The sequence below is a fragment of the Triturus cristatus genome, chromosome 7 (genome assembly GCF_964204655.1).
Source record: "Triturus cristatus chromosome 7, aTriCri1.1, whole genome shotgun sequence".
In the NCBI taxonomy this organism is placed as follows: Eukaryota; Metazoa; Chordata; class Amphibia; order Caudata; family Salamandridae; genus Triturus; species Triturus cristatus.
Window position 1 is genome coordinate 376,579,914 of NC_140590.1, and position 27,796 is coordinate 376,607,709.

A 27,796-nucleotide genomic window follows, 5' to 3' on the forward strand; every position below is an offset into this window, starting at 1 on the left:
GGCACACTTGTCACAATACATATAGAGGCACACGCACTGGGGACTGCCTAGTCCGTGCTACAGGACATCAATGCTTATATTAATCAAAAAGTGCCTTAAGGCTCAATTATTTACATTTCTTTGCATTTTGAGTGTCATGCCAAGAACGGGTTCCCAGCAATGGATAAAATAAGGGCGCATGTTTAATGCCTCATTGAAGACATTTTCTTGTGCATTCTGAGAAAATCAAAGATTCTTTATTCTTTTACTCTTTCAAATGGTCCTAAACCCTGCAGAAATAGATTTTACACATAAATCATTGTGCTGATTAGGGTTTTGATCAGATGTGGTGGCTGTAGCACCCACAAGGACTCTTTACTTCGAGCTAGAATTCAAGTAACAATATTTATATCTGCCCTCTCAAGACAGCATAAAGTACCCCATTTAGACTTCTCACGTCAGGATATATTCATTGATTTTATTAAGTATATCTCTAGCCAGCTCTAAAGTTTTCTCTTGTCCTGTTGAGAAGATGTCATTAGGTATGCCAGGTGTCCGATGATAATTTGGATACTGTGTCTTTTTATTGTCCACACCAAGTCTTTCTAGCTCAAGGACCATGTCCTGTACTTCCTTAAGACTGATGCTAAAAGCAGAGATTTTGCAAGCCAAATCAGAGATGGGGACATCTGTATCAAATCCACAAGGTTTCTTACACAGAACCGCAATCAAAGCTTTCTGTATGGCCTGGTGAATCTTGTAGAGCACCCATTCATGACTGCCACGGTCAACGTCATGGAAAGCAGCTTTGAGATCACACTCGGCCTGCCGGAACCACCTGCTAGCTTCACCCAGTCTTGGCTTTCTTTGTTGCCGGTCATGGTAGCCCCAAAAATCATATTCACAGTTAGATCTTCTTGTAAAGTTTTCATGATGCTGACGGTGCTTTGATGCCTCGCCATCCCATCTACTCCAGAATTTGGGAAAGCCTTTAGGAGGTTTGTATTCATTTCTGGAGTGGCATGAGCTACTGTAGCCTCTGCTTGGGCTGCTGGAACCTCTGCCCAGGCCATTGTAACCCCTGTCATCTTCTAGGTCTCTTATTTTCTGCTGAAGATATTTGCAGACTTCATCAGCTAATTGTTCTTGCCCAATATTCTTGTCTGGGTGGTACCAAAGATAAAGCCTTCGAATGGACTGTGTCCTGTCCTTCTTTGACAGGTTGCATATCTCATGGAGTTTCTCATCTATCTCTCTTTTTATGTCCTCCAAGGATTTCTCAAACCACCTGCCTTGATCTTCCTTTTGGTGTTGCAGGTTATCCACCATCAGCAGTTCTCTGCAGTTCTTGCTGATGTGACATCTCTTGAACTGATACAGATCTAGAGCACTGACGTTTATAATACGATCTGGTCCAAGATCAATCCTGAACATCTCCACTTCACTGTCACCACTAATCCTCGAATCCAGCTTTTCTAGGATGATTGCGTAGAGGTAAACACCTTCTTCATCAGGATACATGTAACCTACAAATTCACCCACATTAAATTTGTTGACAATGATCATTTCTAGAGAGTCATGCCATTCACCAGGAATCTCCTCACCTGGACTTGGCATAGAAAAGCTTGTCTGGCTTGCAGAATTCCTTATCAGAATAGAGTGATCTTTCATAATGTTGCTTATGTCTTGAGGGTTTTTACAAGATAGCATTTCTACGAGGATCAATATTGACTCATGGCTGAGCACATTCATCATTAACCAATTAATCTCCTTTGCTAGAGATGTTATTATCTTTACAGTTTCATGAAAACAAGCTGCTTCCTTGTGCACAAGGTAAACTTGGCACTCACCATCTATTTTCTTCAAGATAAATACATCTTTGAACAAGGAAGTGTCCTGCACAGACTCTGTACCTTTAAAGAGAATGGTCTGTATTTTCTCACAACAAATAATCTCTAGTTTTCTGAAAACAGCTTTGCATTCTATAGCAGCCTCCCCTGGAGACGTCTCTTTGTTGTTTTGTGCTCTCAACAGGCCCACAAGGCCTTCCTGGAAGATACTGGATGAGAAGAGGCCATGTAATCGTCCTTTCAACTCACAGTCATCACCAAGACTGCATGGGATCCACGAATGAAGATTTTCTGATGTGACCTGTGAGAGCAACTTAGGCCGAATTTCCTCTGGAAGCTGTTGGAGGAGTTTCTCCATTTCATATTGGTCATTAAAAAGAGTGCATTTCTCAAGGTGCACCAGGAAATTAAAGGAGCCCTCTAGAGAACTGGTTGTCCTCCTGGAATTGCAATTATTATAAACCAACTTGGCTGAATCATAAAGTCTCCCATCTGAAGCAGGAAGGTAAAGGGATTTCACACTTCGAAGGTCATCGTTAGGTGAACTTTGTTTTATCAGCAAGAACAGTTTTTCTGTGGCTTTAAGAAGAGTTGTCCTCTGGTTGCCATGTGGGGATTTCTTTTCTTTAGTTTCCTCATAGATTGTAGCAAGCACCCTGGTATAGTGGAACACACTTGGCTCTGCCTCTACTCCAATACTCTCGAACAACACCCTGTACTTGGTCAACTGAGATGGAACAATGAAAAGGTATGGCTTAAACAAAAGGTGTTCAGGCAATGAAAATAGTACCTGACTAGGTTCCGCAAGAGTACTGTCTTCCAATAAAATCACAGGTAAGTTAGCGAGAGGAGTAAGATCAAATGGGAGAAGTCTTTCGAGAAAATAATAGGTTTTTTCTAGAACTTGATATCGTATTTGAGCAAGTTCAAAGTTTTTGAATGGTGCTTGACACACATTCTTTATGTTCTCCAGTACTGACACCAGGGGTGGGTCAAAAAGTACTCCAAATGACTTCAGTAGCTTTTTTTGACTCTCAGTGAAGCAGGGCATTATGTTGTCCTTTGATGACTCATATTTTGTTTCCAATAAAGCCACAGAGGTCCACACTAGCATTTCATCACTGTAACATGTCTTCACAATTGAATCTTTGAGAGGAATCAGATGGGTATTACTTGCATATGCTGGGTGTATTTTTTGCAAGTCAATAATAATGTTAACACTAGATAAAAATTTGATAGTAGAGAATTTCTCAATGAAGTCCTTTGTGAGATTGTCCACATTCAATTCAAGCATGTGTGAAAATAATACTTTTATCTTGGGCTCCAGAGATTTTACTGAGATACCCTGTTGTGCTTCTCGTTCAACCTCAGTTGCAAATGCAATGAAGTCATGGTCAGATACTTCATGCCTCATACCAATACCACGCAGGATTTCCTTAAATCTGCTAAATGTGCATCCTACTTTGGTGAAGAAGTCTTCTGGGATAAACCTTGTGTGCAGCTGAAAAGTATTAAATATTGAACAGTCACGGTCATAATAGTAAGATGCATGCTGAAGAGTTCCTTTTCCATCTCTAATGAAGTGAACTGATCTAAGTGAAGAAAAAATTATATCCTCTTGATCTTCAAATGCTTCAGGATATTCAAGCTTTATATTCAGTAGGAGATTTGGAATTTTTAGTAGATGCTCTTCACACAAGTTTGGAAGCAGAGGAAGTAGAAAAAATACAAGAAATTGTAAATCATCAAATGTTTGAATGTTCATGTCCTCAGCCAAAACTGTATGGTGGTAGCAATCGCGTAAAAAAACAGTCTGTGAATCTATCTGGTAGAGTCCTCTGTAGACATCATTTAGTTCCGCTGAGAACTTTGTATGAAGGATGTACCTCTTCTGGTAGACATCCAGGGACTGATGCTTTCCATCTATTGTCTCAAATAAGGGTAGATACTGAAGTCGGTTAAAAAAACAGGTCTTATTTTTTATTTTAGGTAACCATTCCAAAAGTAATCTCAGTAACGTTTCGATCTCCCAGCTACTCAACTTGTTCCAGTGGAGGAGGTTGTTTCTGGACCACAACATCTCCAGCACAGACAGGCAGTCATTAGTCTGTAGTAAGTAAGGCTTGATGCTGTGGTATCCTATCGAAAAAGGAATTATGGATGTATTTAGCGTAGGAAAACCTAACTTGGAAAGGCTTTTGGCCAGATCATCATTCAATTCATAGAAAGTAATCTTAAGGCTACCAAGAGGCAATAGAAATATGCCACTTTTACATTCAAAGGACACTGGTACAATTGCCCAGTCACTAAAAAGGGCAACCAGTTCTTGAAACATTTTTTGGGTGCTTTCAAAATTTTCATAGCTTGGGTTAATCTTGGTCTCAAAGAACGTCCAGACATCCTTCATCCAGACTACACCACTTTCGGGTAATTCATTGTAAACAATGTCATTATTTGCGGAAACTTTGAAACTTTGTCTTAGATAGTCTTTGATGAAACTCGCTGATTCTTGAATTGTGAAATCTTTCAAGAAGCCTCCTTTCAGAAGTGATCGAGCATTCTCAACATCAACACCACCATGGCTGATAAAAATGTGCTTCTGTGCAGGAAATAACAATGGAAATAGAGAATGGTACTTCGGCTCAGCCTTGCAGAACCTTCTTAGTTTTCCATCAAGAGTCACAAGAAGAGGAAGATCATTCAAACAATCACCCATCTTTTTATTTTCAACTTTAAGACAAAAGTTCAATAGAGAGCGACAGCAAGATTCACTTTGAAGGAGGGTGTCGGAGACTGGGTGAGGTAAGGTGTGCCCTTCTGGGCAGAGACTTTGGACTTTTAAGTATTTGCAGACTGTTTTAGGGTGAAGAGCTATAACCTGTACCTGTGCCTTTTTAAACTCCTCAAAGATGCTCCGAAGGCTGTCAACTGGAAGTACCAATTTCATTTTTATGTTCAAAAGAGCACATTCCAATTTTGCATTTAGCTTTTCCAAAAGAAAGTGGGGTTCTTCTGTTATTACTTGATTGACACCTGCCCATTCGACAATCACAATATCTTTTGTATCTGTGTGAATCTGTATAGTTTCCTTCTTATAGACAGGAATAAGAGTACTTCGCTTTTCAAAGATTGTACGGTAGACGTGATGAACCATCTTCTGCAATGGTGGGGGAGTTTTCTCGCATATGCAGGGGAAAAAACGGAACAGTTTAGCATAAAGACAAAATTCACATGCATTAAAGTTTTCAAACCTCAAATGTCCTGCTATATTTTTGGAAAACGGCTCACACAAGTGTTCCAGGAGGTCACTATACAGTGGGGCAAGAATATGCGTTAGGAGTAAAGAGTTCCATTCTGTTTTTGCACTCTCACCATCTTCTCTGCAGATGTCCCTACGGGCAGAATCCACAATGAAACTTCCATTAATATGAACTGGCAGGCCTGTCTCCACTGATAGCGGTAGAGTGCAAAATGTCCTACCTGGTACTAAGTCATTAATGCATGCTGCCACAGCCCCATGTGCCAGATGGCAGCCCTTCAAGCTCTCACAGACTCTACGTAGATCAGCCAATTTATCATCACCCTTAACTCCAATCTGCTTGCCTACCACCCATTTAGCAGCTAATTGAGACCAGCTACAATGTATATCCACAGTGTAAAACACCTGGTACACTGTGGTCTCATCCATGGTAAATTTTGCCTCTGCAAACTCCCGGAGTTTGTTCTGGAAAGCCATATGCTGCTGCTCACTAATACTGCTTGTTTTTGCATCGAGTGAAAGAATCTTTGTAAGCTGATTATCTTCCTCTGTGATGTGTGAGAATGTGATGCTCTGAATGTTATTTAGAAAAAGTATAAAGTTGCTTGCATCCTTCTTCAGTTCACCCCATAGTGCCTCGATGTCATGAGTAGATACAGTCTGATCTGAGATTTCAGATTTATGTACAATCTCAGCTGTCCTTAGTGGCAGGCGAAACAGCGTTCCCTGTTCCAGATTAAAGTTGTCAGGAAGGAAAGTATCATACACATCCTGAAATGTTTTTTTAAACTCTGGGTTGACAGCCATCATTGCACCAGGAGAGCTATGATGCGAGGTATTCAAGAACACAAGGTTGGGGTCAAATATACACAATGTACTGTCACCCGTCACAAAATATGGGCAGTCTGTCAAGTGATAGACCGCATTAAACCCAAGCCCATATTTCCCAGTTTTGTCTAGTCTATCACTTTTCCCACCTCTGCCTAGTTGTTGAATTCCTTCAATGTCTTCATTGGTAAAGATTTTGTTGTTATAGATACAGAGGGCTGGGCCTTGCAATGGGTTCCACTCTTCCCCAAAGGTACGTAACGCAGGATGTATCCGCATATCCCATACAAAGTGAATCTCTGTGGCACCAGAGTCATCTGCATTCTGGATAAGTTCCTTAAGAATATCTTTTTTGGAGGAGTATTCACCGATTATGTTCCTGATACGTCTTGTAAGATCTTCTTTGGCCCCAAAGTCTGAAACCCAATGGGATAACTTACATATTTTCAGGTTCTGCATAGTTTTGTGAATTTTTGTTAGGACCTTGAACCGTAATGCCACAGACCGAGGGATCAACTCATGACAGAAGAGCATATCTTTTTCAATAGGTAACCAAGGAGTATCATTGTAGTGAAGTTTGTCTACAGGACGCAAGATTCCATCTTGATCTGGAATGAGCATGCACTGAATTTGATAGCAGCTAACCGTAGTTTCATCTATTGTTCTTTCAAATATCACACTGATGAGTTTCATTGTTAAATGAAATTCATTTTTAGGTAATCTATTTCCTTGATGCTCTCTGGCAATGCTCTGAAGGACAGCAATGTAGTCTTCAACTGTAAAACTGTCTTGGAGACCTAGACATTTCCACAATAGATCAAATTCTTGATATCGCTTTGGCAACTGATACAGGTAGGGTGCTGCCTCAAAGGACATACTACCTGCAACTGAACTCAAATGTACAAACTGATGATCTATAAGAACGAAGGGAAAGTCAAAAGCTCTAGTTTTAATCTCATTCATTGTCCCTGGCCCATCCCGTATGGCCTTGTTCAAATAGATATAGCACTTTCGGGCAATCTCTGTAAGTTCTTGCTTGGACAATACGTTGGACATTCTATGAGCTTTTTCTAGTTGCAACATCACTGTGTGAATTGATGGAAGACTGTTCAGTCCCAGAAACTCCATGATATCTGTACAGAATTTAAAATCCTTCCCAACATGTTCTTTACTAAGGACTGGCTCGCAAAGGTTAACCAAACTGAAGTGCTTGTAATGGAAAATCTCCACGGGCTTCTTGAGTGCGATTTCAGCCACATTCTGCATATTGTTGCAAGGAGGAAGAATAGCTGGAAGAAAGGCAATGTTCTTAACCACAACTTGGTCAGAGTTACTAGAGGTTTGTGCTACAAGGTCCCGGAGAAGCTCCAGTATATGGTGTATGTGGCTGCATGCCTTTGGTCTATCATGCTTCCAGACTGCTGAGATGTTTTGGGCTCGCTCTATCAATTGCATCATGGGGAGGCGGTCTCTTAACATTCCGAGAAGTTCAAGGCGAGACAACCGTTCAAGTTTCAGATAGGTTTTGGCTGTTCCCTGAGGAAAGCGTCCATCTTCCTTCCCAAACAGGGAAGCTACTTTACCCTCTGGGTGAACTAAATTGCCAATGATCTGTAGGGTTCCATAAGGGGTCGATGGAATGCAAGGGACCGACATTAGCAATCTATCTAGTTCCTTATTGTTCATATCAATGGCATGAGTAATGAGGGCATCCCTTGCTTCTAAGGCTACATCACCCAAGTTGTTGAATATAATCTCTCTGTAAAACCTTTCCCACTTGTAGGTATTTCTAAGCAAGGCTTCACCACAACCACTTGCAATGAAACCAGCTCTGACCCACTCTGGCAGCATGATAGCCACAAGTGGTTTAGGGAGCATTTCAGAGAATACCTGTGCTGCAGTGTCACCAATGTACAGGTTTTCAACAATATCCGAGTGTAAGAAACATGCATGCTCAATCGTGCACCATTCATGCCCATTACTAAACACTGGAAGAAACCCATCATCAAGACCATGAGCTACTGCTCTATAGAAAGCTTCAACAGCTCCAACAAATAAGGATTTCGTTTTTCTAATATCAGGCCAATATGTGTGGTAGCTGTAGCCTTCTAATAAACCATCCTGACACATGTTATTGAGCTGGACTAGAGCTCTTGCCCAAGCCACCAGAACTGCATCACAAAGAAGCTTCCTGTTCCACTCACCCTTTTCAGTTGTGTCCCATAGGCTTTTCCTGTTGGACATGACAGCAAATGCTCCATTCAGGTGAAATGGGAGACCCGAGAAAATTGAAAGAGGCAGAAAACAGAAAACCTGCCCAATAAAGTCATCAAAATCAGGTCTCCATTTCCCAGTGTCTATGTTCCTTTTTAATGGCAGGGCTACCCCGCCCACTGGAAGTGAAACCCCGATTTTATTCTGCCTGTTATAATTAAATGTTTTTAAAGACTCCCCAATGCCAAAGCTGGAGTGCAGTAGGTAATGTTTTTCATAAGTCCTTGACCTTTGTATCCTTGTGACCCTGATGATTGTCGATTCAGAGACATCAATAACCGTGTGTTTTGTCAGTACAGCTGAGATAGCTTTCTGTTTGTTCTGAAGTAAGAAGTCCTCAGTAATGCTCAACTTCTGAGCCTGCTCCCTGCATAGTTCCAGCTGCAAAATAGAATCATCAGGTGAAGATAATTCAGGAGGAAGAAATCCAAGACTTATGTCCTGCACTCCTTTTAAGAAGATTATGAGGTTTTGGGAAGACTCTTGAAATATATCCACAAGTACTTTAATCTCTTGTTCGTCAAAGCTTTGATCACAAATCTTTGATTTTTTTGCATCTTCCTCTGTTCTGAAAGGCAAACGAATAAGTGTGCCGTTGTAGTGGGGTTTTTCCTTCAGATCACAGCCAAACACATTCTCATATGGGTGAAACTGATCAGCAAATAACTGAAGTACATGAGGGTGCTTCTGGAGGTTTAGTTTGATACCAGGATTCGCTTCACTTTGAATGTGTTTCGTGAGATGATTTGCATTAGGGTCAAACATAAGTATGCTGCTACCACTGAGTATTGATGGCACATCGGTTACACGATACACTGTATTGAAACCAAGACCAAATTTTCCAATCTTCTCAACCTGAAGCTCTTTAGTAGCTGCTCCAACCCGTGTGATATTACAGAAGTCTTCATCACTGAACTTGCTGTTATTATATGACCACAATGCAGGCCCTTGGCAAGATGCCATTTCTGGATCTATTAGACTATTTCGAAATAAAAGATTTTGTCTTGTGTCCACCAAGAACTTGCAGATAGTGGCACCTGCATCGTCAGCATTCTGTATCATCTCCTTGAAGAAATCCACCTCTTCACTATATTCTCTGAGAATGTTCTTTATTCTGAGCGTGATTGGTTCGGAGGGTCCCCAGGGTTCAAAATACTCTGGCTTTAGTATCCTGGTGCTAAGTAATGGGACTTTATGAAAGGAGGCTGTGGTCAATGTGATATCTTCATGAACAATGTTATAGCCCAGATCACGTTCAAGGTCGTTCAGATGTTCCTTCGGCATATCACAGAACAAGACAGTAGACAAGGGCCTTAAGGTAAACACTCCTTTCCCTGAATGCACTGGAATAGGAAGGTCGTCTGTACTGTGAAGACCCCTTCTTTTCATCCAGTCCAAAACAGATATAACAAGTTTTAATTCAACATTGGTGCCACAACCTGAACTCTGGACATGTATATCCTTCATAATTTTCTTAAGCATACTTGTCATCTCACTGTCTGGCAAGGTCTGACGAACCCCACATTGTTGGAAGAGGCTTTTGTAGATCATGAAATCAGGGGGCACCTTCTTGATCTGGGAGCTCAAATCTAAGTCTTCTGGATAGGACAGAAGGATATCAGATGGGGCAGAAAAGCCAGCACCATTCCAGATCCTCATACTGTCCAACATGTTCCAGAACTGACTTAGGTTGCCTTGCACATGGCTGTAAATATTGTGCAATTTCATGACTAAAAAGTAGTAATCTACTGTCTGGTAATGAAGGCTAAGGACTGTGAGGTTTTCTATTACTTTCTCAGCAGGTGGTGATTCATTCAAGCCAAGACTACTACTTGCTTGTTCATTGAATTCATCAGTGATGGGCATAGAGAACTCCACAAGAGAAGAGTGCTTCTTATTTCTCATGTCTACAGGTTTGCAAAATGTTACCTTAGCGTTAGAAGAAAGCCACGGCACCCACGCCATACTACACAAGGACTGCATGTTCTTGATATCAGAGCTAGAGAGCACCTGGGTATCATTGCAAACTTTGACAAGTGCTCTTGCCTTTCTCTCTAGAACCCATAGATCTTTTATACCCTGGTTTCTGTTTACCTCATCTGCAATCTGTAGAACATCTCCCAGGGAGATGGCCTGAATAGTATCTTTCAGCCCAAGAACTCTCAGAGCCTTCAATGTTAGTGATTCCTGAAACCTGCTATGAGGAAACCTACAGGACTCAAATAAATCCTGAAACGTAACAATTTCAGGGTCAAAAAGAGCTGATGGCTTGACCATCTCCCCATTACAAGGTATGAAGGGCAGGCCTTCACAAATTTTCCTGAGCTCATTACTCTGACTGAACAGTACATCACCATTTCTCAGGATCCAAAGCATGATGTCTTCTGCATTACTTATGTGATGGACATACCGTCCATTTTTAATAGCCACAGCTGACCGTATAGCAACAGCAGCCGCACTCAAGAAGGGTACCCTCATCTGCTGCAGTAGCCTCCGATCATTTTCACTTCTGCAGGTAAGTAGTGTTTCTGGCAGCACAAGTTCACTGGGAATAGCTGGGACAGTGCATTTATCTACAGCTTGGGCATTACTTGCTGGAACCAGGTCCGACCCCGTGGAATGCAGGGAACGCATCTTACTAAAGATGGGCAACTGAGACATAACTTTGCACTCTTCATTGCTCAAAGTGGTTGCCAGGGAGAGCAAGTCACTGAACATTAGCTTCTGTTCCACTGTCATTGCTCTCAGTTTTCGGATTACTGTGGCCACACCTATATTTGAACAGGCCTTTAGGATATTGTTTGATGTGGGTGCAAGAACATAGTCAGAAAGATTCTTGTGCCAAACCTGTGAGTCCCATTGGCGTATTACTGTGCAGCCAATGGCTTCCAATATCTTAACCATATTTTCTGTCAGGCTGGGTCCATCTTGGTTTAGGACGAGAAGACAAGATTTCTGCCTCAGCTTTACCAGCTGGAGTGTCTGGGCCCCATGATCCAATGGGCTCATGGGAACCAGGGGATAACCTTCAAATGGTGACAAGACATCAACATCCTGCTGAATAAAGTTCCAAAATATATGTAGCCATTCTCTAGGAGGCTGAAGCGATTCACCCAAGTGCCAGGTCACCTCTTCCGAGCCCCTCATCCAGCTGGCTGGTAAGGCCTTGAGTAAATTCTTCTTGATTACCTCCTTATCCAGGCACACAAGATTTCTGAAGATCTCTGCAGAAGACAAAAGATAGTTTGTAAGAACAATAGTCCTACCTAACATCAAGTGATTATGTGAGCTAGAACAGTTCACAGATGTATAAACACATTATTTTAAGGCTCAAAAGCATGCACAGCCTAATTGGGGGAAGGAAGGAAGGAATTTAACAAAGGAGGTCATAATATATGTAGATGAAATTTCTTCTGTATATGTTGTTGTTGCTCTCTGCCATTTTGGAGTGTAGTCACTATGTTTATTTACCCAGTCTTTGAGCATCCAGGCAGGCTTACAGCCTGGTCATTCACCCTCAAAATATTTACTGGCCTGTGCACATTTGTCAACAAATTACACCTCTCTATCTGCTGCCTCCTTGAATACTTCTATCCTTTCACCAGTGTTACAATTGTTCTGTATTTCCCATTTGGGTGTTGCTATTTTCTCCTAATTGTCTAATTGGTCCCAGAGTGCTTTCCACATTTCTTATTGTTTGGATATAGCTGCCATCTTATACAGGCCTTAAAGGCTACCCACTAAGTGCCAAAGGGAGAGACAGTCCCCAAATAGTCGCTATCTCATGTTTAAAAAGTTTATCCATGGGTGCCTCAGAATGATGGAGCAGGTAAAACAAAATTTTGTATACCTCCTCTAATTTGCATGAAATTAATTACGTAATCATACAAAATCTAACTTGTACTAATTGGTTTGGAGTGAAATATTACTAATCAACATTTACACCTTGATAAACGCGAGATACACAGGGACTAAATTTCAAATTGCATGGCAGAATAATGAATTAACTATGGTACGCAAACTAACTTTAGATTGTGGTGAAATAGAAAAATTGCACGATTTATGTTGGTTTGTGATTGTTCGTGCTTCCAGTACTACAAAATGGTGAGTATTATTGCTTTAAATGTTGTTACAAGCTAGGTAAATACTAATATACATTGGGATTAGTGTGGGTTTAAACTTTAGAATCTCCATTTCTATATTTTAATTACTGTTATGTCTGTTTTTGCTTAAGTTGGCATTCGGGCCTACTAGGCCGCAGTACCAAAGATGGAGTCCCTACAAAGCTGCCGCCATGTGAGCGCGATGACTTCTGCGCAGAATCGGATGGCTCTGGAGATCTCCAAGTGACCTCAGCTCAGTGTCACTGTGTTCCTTGTCAAGGATATGAGCGTGGTTGTCTGCCAACTGACGGACGGTGTGAACTGCAAAGGGGACAATACAGAACCTGTACTGGAATGTCTTCTCTTCCTCCAAACGTTACTTTCAAAACTTTCACCTGGGAGCCGAATGAATAGTAAAAAATTTGCGCTTTTCTATGCCAAGTCTCATGGAGAACCAGTTTACCCTGGGAAACTTTTATAAAATTACAGATAACCCCGGACTGTCCAATCAGAACATTTCTCTACCCCTAAAATGTTGCGTGTTAAAATGAAGTAACAGGGAAAAAGGGTTTAAAATGCCCTCATCCGCCAAGGGGGGTGGTTCATCGGGCTGATCTTACATGGCGTTGGGTCTGCATTGAGCTGGTGAAGATTTCCATGGTTTACCTTGGGTTTCTTTGATATTTGGGAAGTTATTTCGTCTGATGGTTTCATCTTTGCTGTGGGTCGGACATTTATCCCGGAAATTGTACCAGAGAAAGCGGATATTTCTCTGTTTTGCACAGAGGGTCGCCAACGTTTGATATTTGGTAATTATTAAATGCGCTTTCTAAATCTATGCTTATTTATCGGATGTTCGATTTCCCCTTGAAGTAAACTGAATTTATATTATGACTTGTAGTGCATAAATGCTAATGCAGAGAAAATTATTATTAGATAAACCAAATTTGAATTAATAAGAAATGAGTTTGTGATTCTTTAATTGATTACAGAAATAATCAAATGTTTCCTAGGCTTTAATTGTGTTTTAGCTGGTTCTAATTCACCATCAACCAGTCCAACTAACTGGTCCATCGACCAAGTGGTGGAGTGCCTTGATGTTAATGTCCGGATTCTATAGGTGCACGTGTATATAATGTAAAGAAATTTAATCCTGATCGGTAATAAGGTACCCACATGCCCAGCGCTTTTTCTCCTGTGTACGGATTCGAATGAGACAAGTGCATGTTGGTGTTATGGGCCCCATCAATGAATGAGTGTATGGATGAGTTGTTGCGATTACGAATCTGTGACATAGGGAGAATATGTAAATTTGCCCTTGGCGCTGCATCACTACCTTCACTAATTTGCCCTTTTAGTCTTTAGCATTATGCAACAATGGTGGTGAATTATATGACAGTGCATAAAGCAAATGAGACATCTCTACCATCCAGTTCATCATCTGTCTGGAGCAAAGGTATAACGTGGATTCTCAAAAGAGAGTTATGTACTGCAGAATAAGAGTATGTATGGTATTTTAGGTGTGTCTCTACAGACATCAATTGGACCCAGTGTTTCCATGTAGTATTGCAGGGATCTGTTGGGATGTTAGTTTTGTCGGATGTTACATTAACCGGTCCATTGCGCATTCCAAAACTATATGTTCTGAGTCTCCAAATATGTTATGTTATAGACCAAATATAAAGGGCAACATACACTCGAGGGTTTCTTGGTGCTATCAAGTCAGGAGTATCACTGAGTTGAAAAGGTATCTAATTATCAAAAGCCTATTTAAAAAGTCAGGTCTTTAAGGCTAGCCTGAAGGGGGCCAATTCAGTGAAAGCATGAATCTCCATTGGGGGAGCATTCTATTCCCGTGGCGCCAAGGTAAAGAATCTGCTTCCCTACCCACAAACCCCCCTCACCTAGTCCTTTTATTTCCAAAATCTGGGCATCACCAAGAAATTGGCAGAATTAAGAGTTCTCCCAGGAACATAGTCAATCTCTTAAAAAATCTGGGGTCAATCCATTCAAAGCTTTGAAAATTAGGCAGCGATTTTTAACTTTATTATGCTGTCTAATCGATAGACATGGTACTGCTATATTGCTCCCTCTGTGTGGGGTGGGGCGTGTGTGTGTGTGTGTGTGTCTGTCTTTCTTTCTGTCTCTCTCGGAAGAGGAGGTTTGATAAGCGATGGTTGAAGGGGCGTACCTAGACCCAAACTTTCGGAGGGAGGGCTAACACTTCCAGCCAGGGCTGGCTCTAGCGCTGGTCGCACACAGTGCAACAGTCTTTTTTGGCAACCCATCCCCCATTTCCTCCTCCTCCATGAATTCCCTCACTACCACTTACCAACAATGCACCTCCTCTGTCTATAGCACCTTTCTGACAAACATTTTTTTTTTTATAGCACTACTCATAGTTTACTCACACTCAGTTCTGTGATCTGCATGGTACATGTTCTTTGTAGCCGGCGCATTAACCCTCTGCGCTGTATAGGTGGCAGGAGTGTCCTTGTGAGTACATGGTGAGTGAAGCGACAGTGTGAGAGTAGGGTAAGAGGAGTAAATGCAGGATGAGTGAGGTGACCATATGAATTTGTGTGCAGATGTAAGTGCAGAGTGGGACGAAAGAATGCATGGTTAGTGATGGGCTTGCTTGAGTGATATTGCAGAGTAGTGAGGGGGACAGGTGAGTGAAGTGTCACACGAGTACAGGGTGGGTAGTGTGCTCGTGTGACTGCAGGGTGAGTTAAAGGGTGAAAAGGCGCAAGTGCATTGCGAGTGCAGAGTGATTGATCACTGTGCGTGCAGGGTGAGCGGGTGAATGGTGTGGGTGCATGGTTATCACTGAGTGCATTTCGATCGCTGTGAGTGCAGGGTATAAGGAGTGAGTTGTCTGAATGCAGGGTTCATTCCCAGACATTTGAAGTAACTCAGCATGTTGTTGACGGAGGTGTAGGGTTTCAGATACAAGTTAAACTATTGCTATTATAGCATTAATCAGGGATGGAGGGTGGAGAAAATAAATAATGTGCTGATCCAGCTCATCATTTCGATGTCCCAAACGGTACAAAAATAAGCAGTCACCTGAAGTAGTATTTCAGCACTTATCTGTGCATACTTCGAACAGCAAATACAAATAGCAAGCACTAATAATGGTGTTCTAGGGCTGCCTGAATGATCCATGACTGATAATTAACGGCAACACAGACAGAAAAGTCACATTACAAATGAATGCATACTTTTTGATTTATAACCCTATTTAGTGTCAAGACGAGGTCTTTGCAGGCTCTTTAAACAACACATGGCTGGCATTTTTCTTTTAGAAACCCTACTTTATATTCCTTTTCATGAAATGCATTCTCACACTACAGCAGTAAATGTAAAATACAAATGTAAGGAATAGGTAGAGTGGGGGGACCAGGGAGTACGGAACCAGAAAAAAAATGTAAGCCTCGGTAACCAGTTCACAAAGTTATGTAAAAATGCAAATGGTCTTTAAAGACCTGCAAAAAACTCAGGCGTGCCGGAGAGAAGACTCCAGACACTGCCCAGTCAAGCCCATAGCATCTCGAGCTGCAGCTGCCAGGGATGAGACACACAATGAGGTGGTGGTGGGTGTGGAGGAAGGGGGGGGCTGAAGCCCTTTTAGCCTGGATGGTTATGTGGCAAGCTCTCTCCCAACATTTACTTCTAGAAAAGAGCTCCTCTATTTTTAGGTCGAGCCTAGGCAGAGTGCATGCGCTGTCTTGGGGATATGCTGTTTTCACTCTATGGGTTTTCATCACGCCCATCGCTTTTCATTGGTTCCTTTGTGTGACTTTTAAAATTCTTTTTTTCCATTGGTGAAATGTTGCTATTTGTTATGCCTTCGGGTTAAAGACATACTGAGATTTGTGGTAAACTGGATGACAGCCAACTCTCTCAAGATCAATCCTGATAAAACAGAGGTATTGACTGACACCAGACTGTAACCCATGGACCTCCAAGTACTGTATATTAATTAAAATCATTTGTTACATTTATAAAAAATAAATTTACACTCTTTAATAATCACAAGAAAAACTAATCATCATAATTAAAAGTCACTTTTAATTATGATGATTACTTTTTCTTGTGATTCTTAAAGAGTGTAACCCATCCTGGGAGGTAGAGATACATTGTATAATTTATTTTTTATAAATGTAATAAATGATTTTGATTTCAATTAATAAGTTTGTCAAAAGGTTTTTTTAGTGCATATACAATATACAGTGTTTTTCAGATAGATCGTAGGGTAAATGCTTTCAGTAAATAGATTGATATAGAATAACAGTCTTTTCTTTAAGATAATCTATCGAGCTTGTGAACAATTGACACGTGGTTAAGGACAACACCATAGGCCTTTTAGATTAATAACAGGTACTTTTGTGTTTTTGATTACGGATACCCCGTCCCTTTGTGTTTTTCACATTGGGGTAACTCCCCTCTTTTTTGATTACCTCCAAGTACTGGCCACATGAGCTGGGAGACACCCAGTCTCCAGCTCTGGTGGTAAAAAGCTGTGGCATTAAAATTGATGCCGAAATCTCACTGGCCAATCAAGTATCTACCGTGTTCGGGACATGGGTGGGTCTACTTAGACAGTTGAGGAAACTATCTCCCATTCTCTGTTTCACAACCTTGCGGACGGTGGTGGCCGCCCTGATCCGGTCACGACTTGATTATGGGAACTCACTTTAGATCGGAATGCCAGAAAAACTGCTGGGCAAACAGCAGGTGGTGATGAACGATGCGGCAAGGCTACTTTTTAAGCTGCCAAGACGCACCCGGGCCTCACACCTACTGCAACAACTGCACTGGCTTCCCATCAAACAGAGGGCTAAATGCAATGGCCTCTGCATCACACATAAGGCCCTGTACAGTCAGGTACCTAAATAGATTAAAGAACGCCTGGTAAAATACGTCCTCAGCCGTACTCTAAGGTCTACCATGGAGGGCCTACTAAAATGTCCACAGTTTAACTACACCACCAAAGGTGGCCAAGCCTTCTCGGTCCTCATCCCGCAACTATGGAATAGGCTGCCAGGCCAGCTTTGCTCCGAAAGAGCCCTCCTTCCGTCCAGGAAGAAATTGAAGACATTACTCTTAACAGAAGCCTGGGCATAGCACTCTCCACCTAAAGACATTTACTCTGGGACTATAGCTGATCTTCTTGCAGCGAATTAGAGACCTATAGCTATTAAGCACTCTATAGGTCACAATTAACAATAACAATCTGTAGCCAGCAATTGTCAGACAGGAGCATTCCTGGTGAGTGCCTCATTTGTGGAATATGCTGATACTTCTCTGAGACCCTTTTTAGGTCACGCAGACCTAGCGTTGCAGCGTGCATGCGCCGCTCGCTCTGCGAGGCATATTGTAGTAGGGTAGGTTTCAGAAGAGGGCTTGAAGCCCCGCCCCTATTTTTCATTGGCTGGCGTAATCGTTTATGGTAAACGCTGGCTTCCGATTGAAAACGAGGCTTGTTACCGCCCAGTCTCCTTTTGAGACGGCCCATCCGGACTGGATCTTTTACTTGCGGGGTTACACAGTCTCCATTAATTAGTGGGTAAGCACTTTTTTTTTTTATTATTCACGTAATGGCGACAGCTTGTTTCAGTCGCCTTTGGCAAGGTCGGCTGCGTGTTTATTTTTGCATCGTGCTTTTATTTAAAGTGAAAGCGCAATGCAAATATAAACAAGTGGCTGCCTTTGCGCAATGGCGAGAGCTTGTTTTGTTGTATGTGCATGCTGAGCGTGGCACCCGCTTTAGGGACACCGCGCTCTGTTTGTTTATTTTATCATTCGTAGCGTAGCGCCCACTTCACAGACACAGCGCTTTGCACCGCTTCCTTTCGCTGGTTGTGCGCTACGGACAGCGTGTGGATTTCAACATCTTCAAGATGAAACCGTGACTTTGATAGGACTGGTTTCCGCCAGTTTCACATTAATGAGTTTAACTGTGGTCGGAGCGAGTATAGTTTCTTCTATACACGGATACACATGAGTGGGGCAGGACAAAGCCGTATTTCTAATCCGTAAGTGGTATGAACACTCTTGTAACAGCTGATGCGTGATGGCGTCAAAACCATTAAAATACCGCAACCATCAGCCTCGATTCTTGGTTCATTGTAGATAGCCACCACCGACAAGGCTCCCCCGTGCCTGGCAGGAACCAACTTGGATGTGGTAGCCTCAGTATTATTTTGTTGGTGCGATCTAAGGGGATAGTGTTTAATTTGAGCTGGTGGGTGGGCCCACCGGCACTAATTTTTAGGGCTGACATTTATTTTTCCGCAGACTGATCCAGAGCAAGAGAAAAACACAAAAGGCTAAAAAAATTAGCTGGAGGGACGGAACAACAGTGACAACTAAAGAAAGAAGGCTGGAATGAAAAGAACCTGGAAGAGGGAGCTAAAGGCGCAGGGAGCGTACGGTGATGACTTAAAGAGGCACGAGGTGGAGCAAAACAACGCATTCTTGGTTTTATGCACCCCGATATCACGGTGCTCATTTTATTTAATTTTTACAAATTAAGCAGTGGGTAGCTGACAAATGGGAGAAAAATTGATGGCACCGAGGAGCTCGGGGAAAGGCTGCGGTACTGCCAAGGCTGCCCGGGGGGTTGCGCAGCAGCCCCTCAACAGGGCGGCTGCCTTAGTGCCACAGGAAGGCACTGGAGTCGCCAGTCTAGTTCCCTGGGCTAGGTCCAGGGAAGACGTCCGGCCGACCTCACTTCCGGAGAGGGGGAGGGGACAGGAGTACTTAGGCTGTCCCCTGCCCATCTTTCGGCCTCTTGTCCCTCACCGTCTCGCCTTGGTCCCTCGCCGTCTCGCCTTTCGGCCGGTCCCAACATGCTGTCTTCATGCGGTGAGTGCTTTCAGCCCCCCCAGGCACTCCATCGGTAGTGCGGCATGGCTGGGCAGCCCAGTTTAGGCTGTATGGCTGCCGGGGGTCGGAGCGGTGGGCCTGGGATGGCACTGCGCGAGCGGGTGTCCCTCCCGGATGTGCATCGCGGTAGGCAGCAACTCTGGCGGCGCCCAGCAGGAGCGCCCCCTGGCATTGACCAGCTCGCACTCGGGCTGCCCCCTAATCCCGCTTCCCCCCCACACCCCAGCCTTCCGCTGCGCTTTCACCCAGCTTTTCACCCACCTGCCGAACCAGCAGACGGCGCGGTCTTATCTCCGGAGTCGCCCACACTGCAACTCTTGGTAATGAAGTCGCCCTGGGCCAGGGTAGTGGGCGGAGCACTCCCGGGTCCCTCCTGCAACCCTTGCCCGGGAGCTGGATCCCCTCGTGTGGCGCAGGGTAGCGCTTGACCCCCTCACCGCCGCCCCCCCCCCCCCCCGGTACGGAGCGTCACTGTGAATCTCGGGGACTGGCTGCTGCGATCGCGGTTTCTGCCGCCGCCGATCATGTCAGGCCCGAAGTTGCGTCCCCATCCATTCCGCATTGTAAATATGGAGCGAGGTTACGCCTACTATTAACCTCTTGTATCGTAACGTTGCTTGTGCACTATGCTCACCCGTAATTTCTCCCCGTGTATCATTATTGTTCCAGTTAGAAGCGCTCTGACACCTTCGGGTAAGGTCCGCGCGTTACAAATACCATTAAATAAAATAAATAAATTGTCGGGTCGAGTTCGCACTATTAACTCATGTTGGCAACCAATAACCACGGCACTCCTCCGCGACAAAGCGCCGATCACGTTATGAAAGAAGGCAGCGTCATCACCTGCGGGGCTGTAGCTCAATGGTAGAGCGCATGCGGTGCATGCCTGAGTCCCCAGGTTCGATTCCCCAGTAGATCCGCTTCGTGCACAGCGTTGCCGACCTCGGAGCGGGGGACCAGGGTGCGAGAGTCGGGAATTTCTTGTTTTCGCAACCAGACGTCCTGGTCGAAAAAGAAGAGAGTGTGGGGGGCCTCCCCGCCTGATTGTGCAATGTAAATACGGTGCCATGTAAGCGCTCCTATACCTTCGGGTCGAGTTCGCCCTCCCCCCCCATGCTGGGACCCGGCGGAGATGTCCTGGACCACATTGGAACTAGGGGTGTTTTTGAATCGTAGAAAACCGTTAGGGTGTGTTACAACATTCTGTATGGGGAGGATGTAGTATGGTGAGTGCAAAGCACTATGGTGATTTTATCATGTATGTGAACACCCCTGCTGTCAGGGGGTACTTGGTGTAAGCATAGGGGTGTGGAGCATTGGAATAAATAGAGATGAACCCCTCAGGCCATGCAGACAGTTGATAAATTCGTACATGTTTACGTCTGCGTGATGCGCGCGCTCCGCGACGCCACTGACCCCAGCCGTGTTTGATGGTGTTTGAACGCAGGATGGATCAACCCCAACAAGTAACATGCTGTGCATCTCCTCGTTGCGTCTGCCTGCATGTGTGACTGACCGACTGCCACGCCTCTTCCTTCGTATGGTCTGTTGGGTCGGAACTTGATCCAGCGCTTCTGTGTTTCACATTTGACTTGCGGCAAGAGGTAATTCCCACAGGCTCGTAACCATGTTCCCACACTCAACACACTACTCAGCGGTAAAAAATGGAAGGACGGCGGGCGAGGGAGGCCTGATGAATCCCTGCTGGGACGAGGAATGTCAGCTTCAGCATCTCAAGCAGGAAGTGGTGGCACCGAGTCAATGTTCTGTCAAGGCTGTCCCTTTCCCTGCCAGTGCCATCCACAGTAGAATGACTGACACAGGTAACAGCAGTTACAAATTACACGAGCAGTAAGAAGCGATTATACGATGGTTCAGCAGCACTAGCAGCCAACAATTATAATTGGGAAGTCGGTTCCTTCCCCTCCCTCCCCCCCCCAGTAGCCAAAGGCTAATGCAGCATTGCAGCTTACAATGTAACGGGTAAAAACAATGTTAATGACCGGTATGATGTACATGCTGCATCATAAGCAATATTGTCTGTCAGCGCGCCCAAGTGAAACTTTGCAATATTATTTTCAAGCTCAGTTGCTGCCGATTTAGCTTATGAAGTGCGGCTCCGTCACTTATTTGTTTTCATCAGTGCAGAGTATGGTAGTATAAGGGGAGTGAGTTCATCGTACTATGGAGTACTTTCAGAGATCGATTGTACAGATGTAGCAGTGGCTGTTGCATATTAAAAAAAGGCACATTTAACCCTAGCATATGACACTACCATGCTAGGTGTAGCTTCCACCCTGTAAGGGCCACTGAGTCTAGCGTCACTAGGTTTAGCTAGTAGAGTGCTAATCACTTTCTTTATACCCTTCACTGACTGCGAGAATATATCCAGGGCACATCATATCTGGTGACCCATAGGCAACACCGCAGAATATGCACAGCAGCAACCGTCGTGCTGCCATGGGCTCCGAATTTTGATCCTGCACCCACTTCTAAGGCCACAGATTTCAGAACTCTGAGGGTTGAGACTACACTCATCAGAGTAGGATAGTCTCCTTCGGTAGGCAGGCTATGGGCATGCTTTGCCAGGTCGTGCCCGGATCGGTCATCATGCCGGTGCTCGCCAGGGTAGAGCATGCATAGGGGCTGTGCATAGGTCTGGTCAAACTCTGCAGAGCAGTTACACACTGGTTCAGGAGCCATGCTACAGGGCTTGTGTTATAGCTCTTCACTGCACGGTCAGTTTTTATGTGTGGTTTCGTGCAACATCAAAAACAGTATCTCAGAACAAGACAGGAACTCCAGAATCAGAATTCTAGGGGGATCTTATATTATTTGGGCTCCAAGCCAACTGGCGATCATGTGCAACGCGCTATGCCTGGGCAGCATGTGCGCATGAGAGAATCTCCGCATAGGGTAGTCGCAGGATTTACAAGACAGTGAAGGATCAACTGAGACTTATATTTATTGGATTCTCTATTGGGTAGTCTATACTCCAGGGGGAGGGATCCATACATTTTCTCCCCGGCCACATAAAGACACAGTGATACACGCTTTACATACTTGTACCATGCAGTATGTCTACCAGATTGGAACACAGCGTGCAATCCCAGGAGCACAGGGTTTAGGTCGGCTCCAAGACTCCATTGGTAATGGCAGGACAGCCATTTGTTCGACCCAAAATGATTTTAACGGATCGTGCACTTGTTGCCCACTGCCAACCTAATAGCCTGCATGAGTATACAGGAGGGGGGGCTTTACTTTGAGTGCCCGGTAATTTTATGAGTGAGGCAGTTGAACCGATACCACTAGGGCTATCATGGCGATATTTGTTGGCTCCTGCGGAAGGTAAGGGTACCCATTTTCACAGTAACTGTGCTTCCCTGTGGTAGGATTTGGTTTGTCGCTTACAGTCAGCTTTCCTCCTGCCCAAGCTATCCTTCTAGCCTTGGAGGGGGGAGAGGGCTGGATTGTCTCATTTGTCATACGTGGAGTTCAAGGGAAATAGAGGCGTGTCAGCTCTCTAGTTCGATTGCCACGTTTGCTGCGCTTCAGTGACAGATGTTGAATGTCTCCTGACAAGTGCTGCTTGCAATTTTAGTTTACATTGGGTTTGGTGAATACATTATCCTTTCACTTGCGGTCAGAAAAAAGGAAAAAATAGATAACGTGGTTGGCTATAGCATTGCATGACCTGGGACTCTTAGCGGTAAGCCGGCTAGCATTAAGCACATATATCGTTAACCGGAAGGGGGATGCAGATGTCAGTTCGGTGTGGACAAATGCTCCGTTAGGAAGGGAACTCCCTGGGTTAAGGCGTGCACGGCTAGGATCTGAGGGTAACCAGCAAAGGCTTGCTTCCAAGGTTTGTAAAGTTGATAAGATGGGCCAAGCTGTGCTGCAAAGCACCATGCATATTCTATAGGTCACAGTTTTGAATACGAGGTCCTATGCACAGTTACTATTAGGTTCGGATTCCTTTCGTGGCACACCTCCACGTATATTGTACATTCGGGACGCATGTTTACGTTCCACTGACCCCCCGATGAGAGGTGACCACACAAGTTTAGCGATGTAATTTTCTACGGGTCAAGAGGGGCGAGTTGTTGTGGCAACAAGTTACCTGCAGCAGGGAGTGCCGCCAGGCGGCAAGGAGTTGGAGAGTAATTGGGATTTGAAGGTCCCGCTGGGTGCCTGCCATTTGGTCACTGCAGGTTGTTGATGGTGATCACTAAGGGCTTAGTAGAGGTCATGGCAAAATTTACCGGGGCTGATCCACAGGCGGGTGTGGTGGTCCCGACCTCATTTCACATGATGCTCCCGGTCGGGTTTGTCGAACGTTCATCTAAAAGGGCTTTAAATTAACAGCCTCTCTGGTCTCAGCCATACGGTGAGCAGTATGCAAGCGGTCTGTGCATCAGTAGGTTGGGGTGAGCACGTCCGTTCCCGGGGTTGTGGCTGTGATTCCTGTTGTGACTCTTGGAGTCCTAGTCTTGCTTGCTGTAGGTAGCTGAGGAGTGTTGATTACATACTGGATGCGATGGATGAGGAGGCAGAACACTGTGCACACTCTGCTAAGCAATGTTCTGGGCGAATTGTTTTGACCCAAGGCCGAAGCGGGAGCTTCTAGTGCAGGGCCAGAATCATTAGGCCAGGCAGCATGACAAAGGTCTTTTAGGCACTGGCAGAATGGTGCATGCTAAGTAGTCCTGAAGGCACCCCCCCCTGGCAAAGATGGCAAGCAGGGGTCACACGGGGAACGGAGCTATCAGCTGTCAATCTGTTGAGTTTATAACCAGCATGAAAGTCGGAGGGAGGCTGCTGAGTTGCCCTTGCATGGTTTGTCTCGCTTCAGGGCCAGTTGGGGTTACTGTTCTGTGTAAGGTTCGACTTCTTGGTTGCATTGGATACTTTGACAGGTTGCCCCTGCGCATGCAACACGGCGATAAGTGGTAATTTTGGGGGTGTGAACTAGGTGTCCTTCAAGAAACTCATTAGATCTTGCAGTCCCGTCATTGCAGAACATAGATTTGTCAACATTCTTCAAGGAAACCATTATTAGCAAGAAGGTTGAACCATGGAGAGCCAATGGTTGTGGGTTCGTGCACAACAGTAGTAAGGGAATTACATTCTGTTTCATCAGGCTACGTGTACCATCAATAGCACCAGCAGCTGTAAAGCAAAGGAATAAGTTGGACATGCCCTGTCTGTCATCATGGGGACCTCGCTGACAGTGGGTGAGTGCCAGTCGTGGAGTCTCCTTCCAGCTTCCGGAACCAAGACCTTGGAATCTGGAGAGGGAGGCTGAGAAGGAAATAGAGTCAGCGGGGCAATATCATCATTTTATACAAGGCTAAAAGGTCCCTCACAATAAGGGGGAGGCTTTGCCACTTGTTCAGGTCAACTTTAGTTTTCTGGAGCAACGGCTGATGGTTCAGGGCCCAGGTGAGCTATGGGTGCAGTGCCACCCACACGTCTAAATATTTAGAGCTTAGTCTGCGGCCAGGGATGGTCAACTGCCAATCACAGCTGTCCCTTGACGGGGCCAGGGGAACCAGCACTGTCTTAGTTGGGTTCAAAAGGCGATGGCATCGGGGGCTGCTCTTTGTTGGGTCTGCCAGGTATAGGAGGACGTCATCCGCATATATTGCGATGCAGTCCTTGTTACGGACATCCTAGCTCTACCACTTGTATAGCGGGTAAGCAAGAAAGCGTTGGGCTAGGGGCCCCATCGCCAGGCCCAAGAGACGGGGGGCAGCCCTGCCTCGTGCCGCACCTAATGGGGAACGGGTCAGAAAAGATTCCATTTACTTGTACCCGGGTTGACGGGTGGGAGTAAAGCATGTCAACTACGCCTCTGAAACGTGGGCCAAGGCCAGCACGGGCTAGAAATTTACGGAGGTATTCCCATTACACATTATCAAACACTTTTTCAAAATCGAGAAGAAGCAGAGCTCAGTAGTTTGGTAAGGAGTGGCGGTGGGTTAGAGCCAAATGGAGCCGCCAAATGCAGAGTTGTGTGCTTCTTTGCGGCATGAAGCCGCATTGGTCGGGGTGGCCAAGCGTCAGCGGCACCCTTTTCAGTCTGTCAGCCAGGACCGTGGCGAAGATTTTTATTTCACAGTTGAGTAAGGAGATGAGGCGGTGATGGGTGCAGGAGGTGGAGGGGGGCTGCGTTTTGGGAGTCACTACTATTGTTGCAGAGTACAGGTCTTCTGGGAAGGAACCCATGTGACAGGCCTCTCCAAAGAGGGCGAGCAGATGGGGGGAGTTGCAAGTCTCCATTTTTCATCAGTTAATCTATCGGGTACACATTTGGGCCTGGAGTTTTCCCGGGGCTCTCCCCTGAGAAGGGCGTCCCCGACCTCCTCCAACGTGATGGGGTTGTCAAGTAGTACAATTCCTTGTAATAAAGGGCAATGGGTTGAGCGATGTCTGGTAGGGTCAGCTGTGTATGGCCTGCTGCATCGCTGATCTCTGGAACTATTCTATTGGCCTGTTGGTGTGAGGCCAACCAGTACAGCGGTTTCCCATTTTTATCACCCCAGCCATAGTTATTGGCCGTCGTCGCGCCAGAGAAGCTCAGCTGCTTCTAAAGAATGGAGGCATAAGTCCTCTTGAATGAGAAGCAGCTGTCAAGAGGTGGTTTCTCTGGGGTCAGAGAGAAGGCGTTGTTCCAGGCGCGGGGGGGGGGGGCTACCTCTCCAACCCGGGGAGAAGGGGTAAATGGTGTTGCGTGCTTCCGGGACTAACAGTAGTCGTGTCAGTTGGCGCTACTCCTACCTGCCGCAGGGGTCCATGGTCAGGGGGAGCACAGGGTGTTCGCTCCTTCCAGGTGGGTGTTCTGTACCGAGCCGTACAGCGAGATAGCCCCGAAGCTGCGGCGTGGGTCCGGGGTCCAGCCCGGGGGCCACCTGCTAATTAGCAGGATCGCTAGTTCCTGTCACCCCCTTGGACATCCAGTGCTTAGCCCCCGGTGGCAGGAAGGACGGCGCAACTAGGTCCAGTCACCAGGAGGGGTCAGCCCGGCCAACCCGCAATGCAGGACCTCACCCCCTCATCAGGACCAAGTGTGCCAGTTCAGGTGGTCCGGGAGGACAGTAGAGTTTGCGTGGCAGCGGCTGCGGCTGCATACGACGTATGAGGAGGGGAGTCTAGCACCAATTCACAAGAGGGGTCTAGAGACCGAATCTAGGGCCAAACCAGTCTGTCCCAACAGGTTCCAGGGGTATCACCAGCGCGATACGCAGGGGAAGTCCCCAACCACTAGGCGCACCCAGTCTCTGTGCCAGGGCGGCACACTCTCAGCCCAGCTCAGGCCAGTCCAATGTCTCTTCTAGTGAGCACATTTTTCTTCAGCCTATCACACAAGGAGGGGGGTTGAGGCGGGAGGGGATCACAAGAGCCGAGCCTGCACCGAGCTGTGCAGCAAGTTCTGAATCAGTAGTGCCTGCATGAGGATCCCAGGGTCCAGGAGAAGGGGACCCTGGCCACAAACGTATCAGAGCTCGGGGCTGGCCTGAAGCCCCAGGAGCGCCCTACAAGTTTGCAGGCCGAACCAGGCCTCAGCCCATCCACCAGTCTCCGGCCCAGTGCCAACCTCTCGATCCTGATGGGACCGATAGTCCAACCCAGTCGGCCCTTCGTGGGAGACACCACCAGTCACGGCACGAGGAGAGAGAAAGGATCTGATCAGGTGATACAGATCAGGCCACGATCATACAGGCACCGCAGGGCGGCCCCCCGGGCCATCGCACAGCCTCGGGCTCCAGCTCTGCATCGATCCATGCAGAAAGGCCGGGAGCAGCAGCACGGGGCCCCAAGGCATCAGAGGAGGGGGGCCTCCGCAATCGTCTCCACTAGGGCCCCGGGCGGGCCCGTAGCCTCCGGCGGGCCCCTCATGTTCACTGCTGGCTGTGAATGGATTGGGGCCTGATCTGGCCAGAAGCAGCTCTCCCCTCAAGCCTTGTCCGAGTCGGTGTAGGAGAGTAGGATCGGCTTCTTATGGTTACCCCCACTTTTTGCTGATGTTTCAATGTTTTTCGACTTTAGTCTGGCTGGGGCCCTGCTATTCAGGACCCCAGCCTAGCTGCTTCCTCTCTAAATTGATTCCTAGTACCTTAGGTACACCACAGATTGGATTCTGGGGTGCCCTTATAAGTCCCTAGTATGTGGTATACTATGTACCCAGGGCATAGGTACCCCAGAGGCCTACCAGGGGCTGCAGCATGTATTATGCCTCCCCTGGGAAGCCCTCCAAAATGACACCACAGGTCTGCTACTGCAGCCTGGGTAAGGTGGTGCATGCACCCCTTACCGAGATATAGGTTCACTATATCTCACCTATCACTGCACATATAAACCCATCAGTCACCCCTATGGCAGGCCTTATCAATCCTGAAGGCAGGGTGCTTGGTTTTGTGTGAATGGGTGCCCATGCATGAGCAGAGCCCCTCTGCAGCCTTCGGAATCTCTTCTCCCGGGTTGTCTGTGATGCAGCCTGACCATATACTCTTAAGTGCATTATGACCAAACGGTAAATGCTAACTTTGGACTGGCTGCACGGAAACATGTTGTGTTTGGTGTCAACCACCTTGGAATCATGCCCC

General features: G+C 45.7%; 1 protein-coding gene across 2 annotated transcripts in view; it reads right to left on the reverse strand.

The window, feature by feature from the left end:
- Positions 1-250: 250 nt before the first annotated feature.
- Positions 251-27,796, reverse strand: part of LOC146809717 (sacsin-like) — a 303,632-nt gene continuing 276,086 nt past the window's right edge. For both annotated transcript variants that reach the window (XM_085616556.1, XM_085616555.1), the window contains exon 8: positions 251-11,414. In XM_085616556.1, the coding sequence (XP_085472682.1) occupies positions 433-11,414 (10,982 nt within the window). In that variant the 3' untranslated portion in view covers positions 251-432. The remainder of the gene's footprint in view (positions 11,415-27,796) is intronic.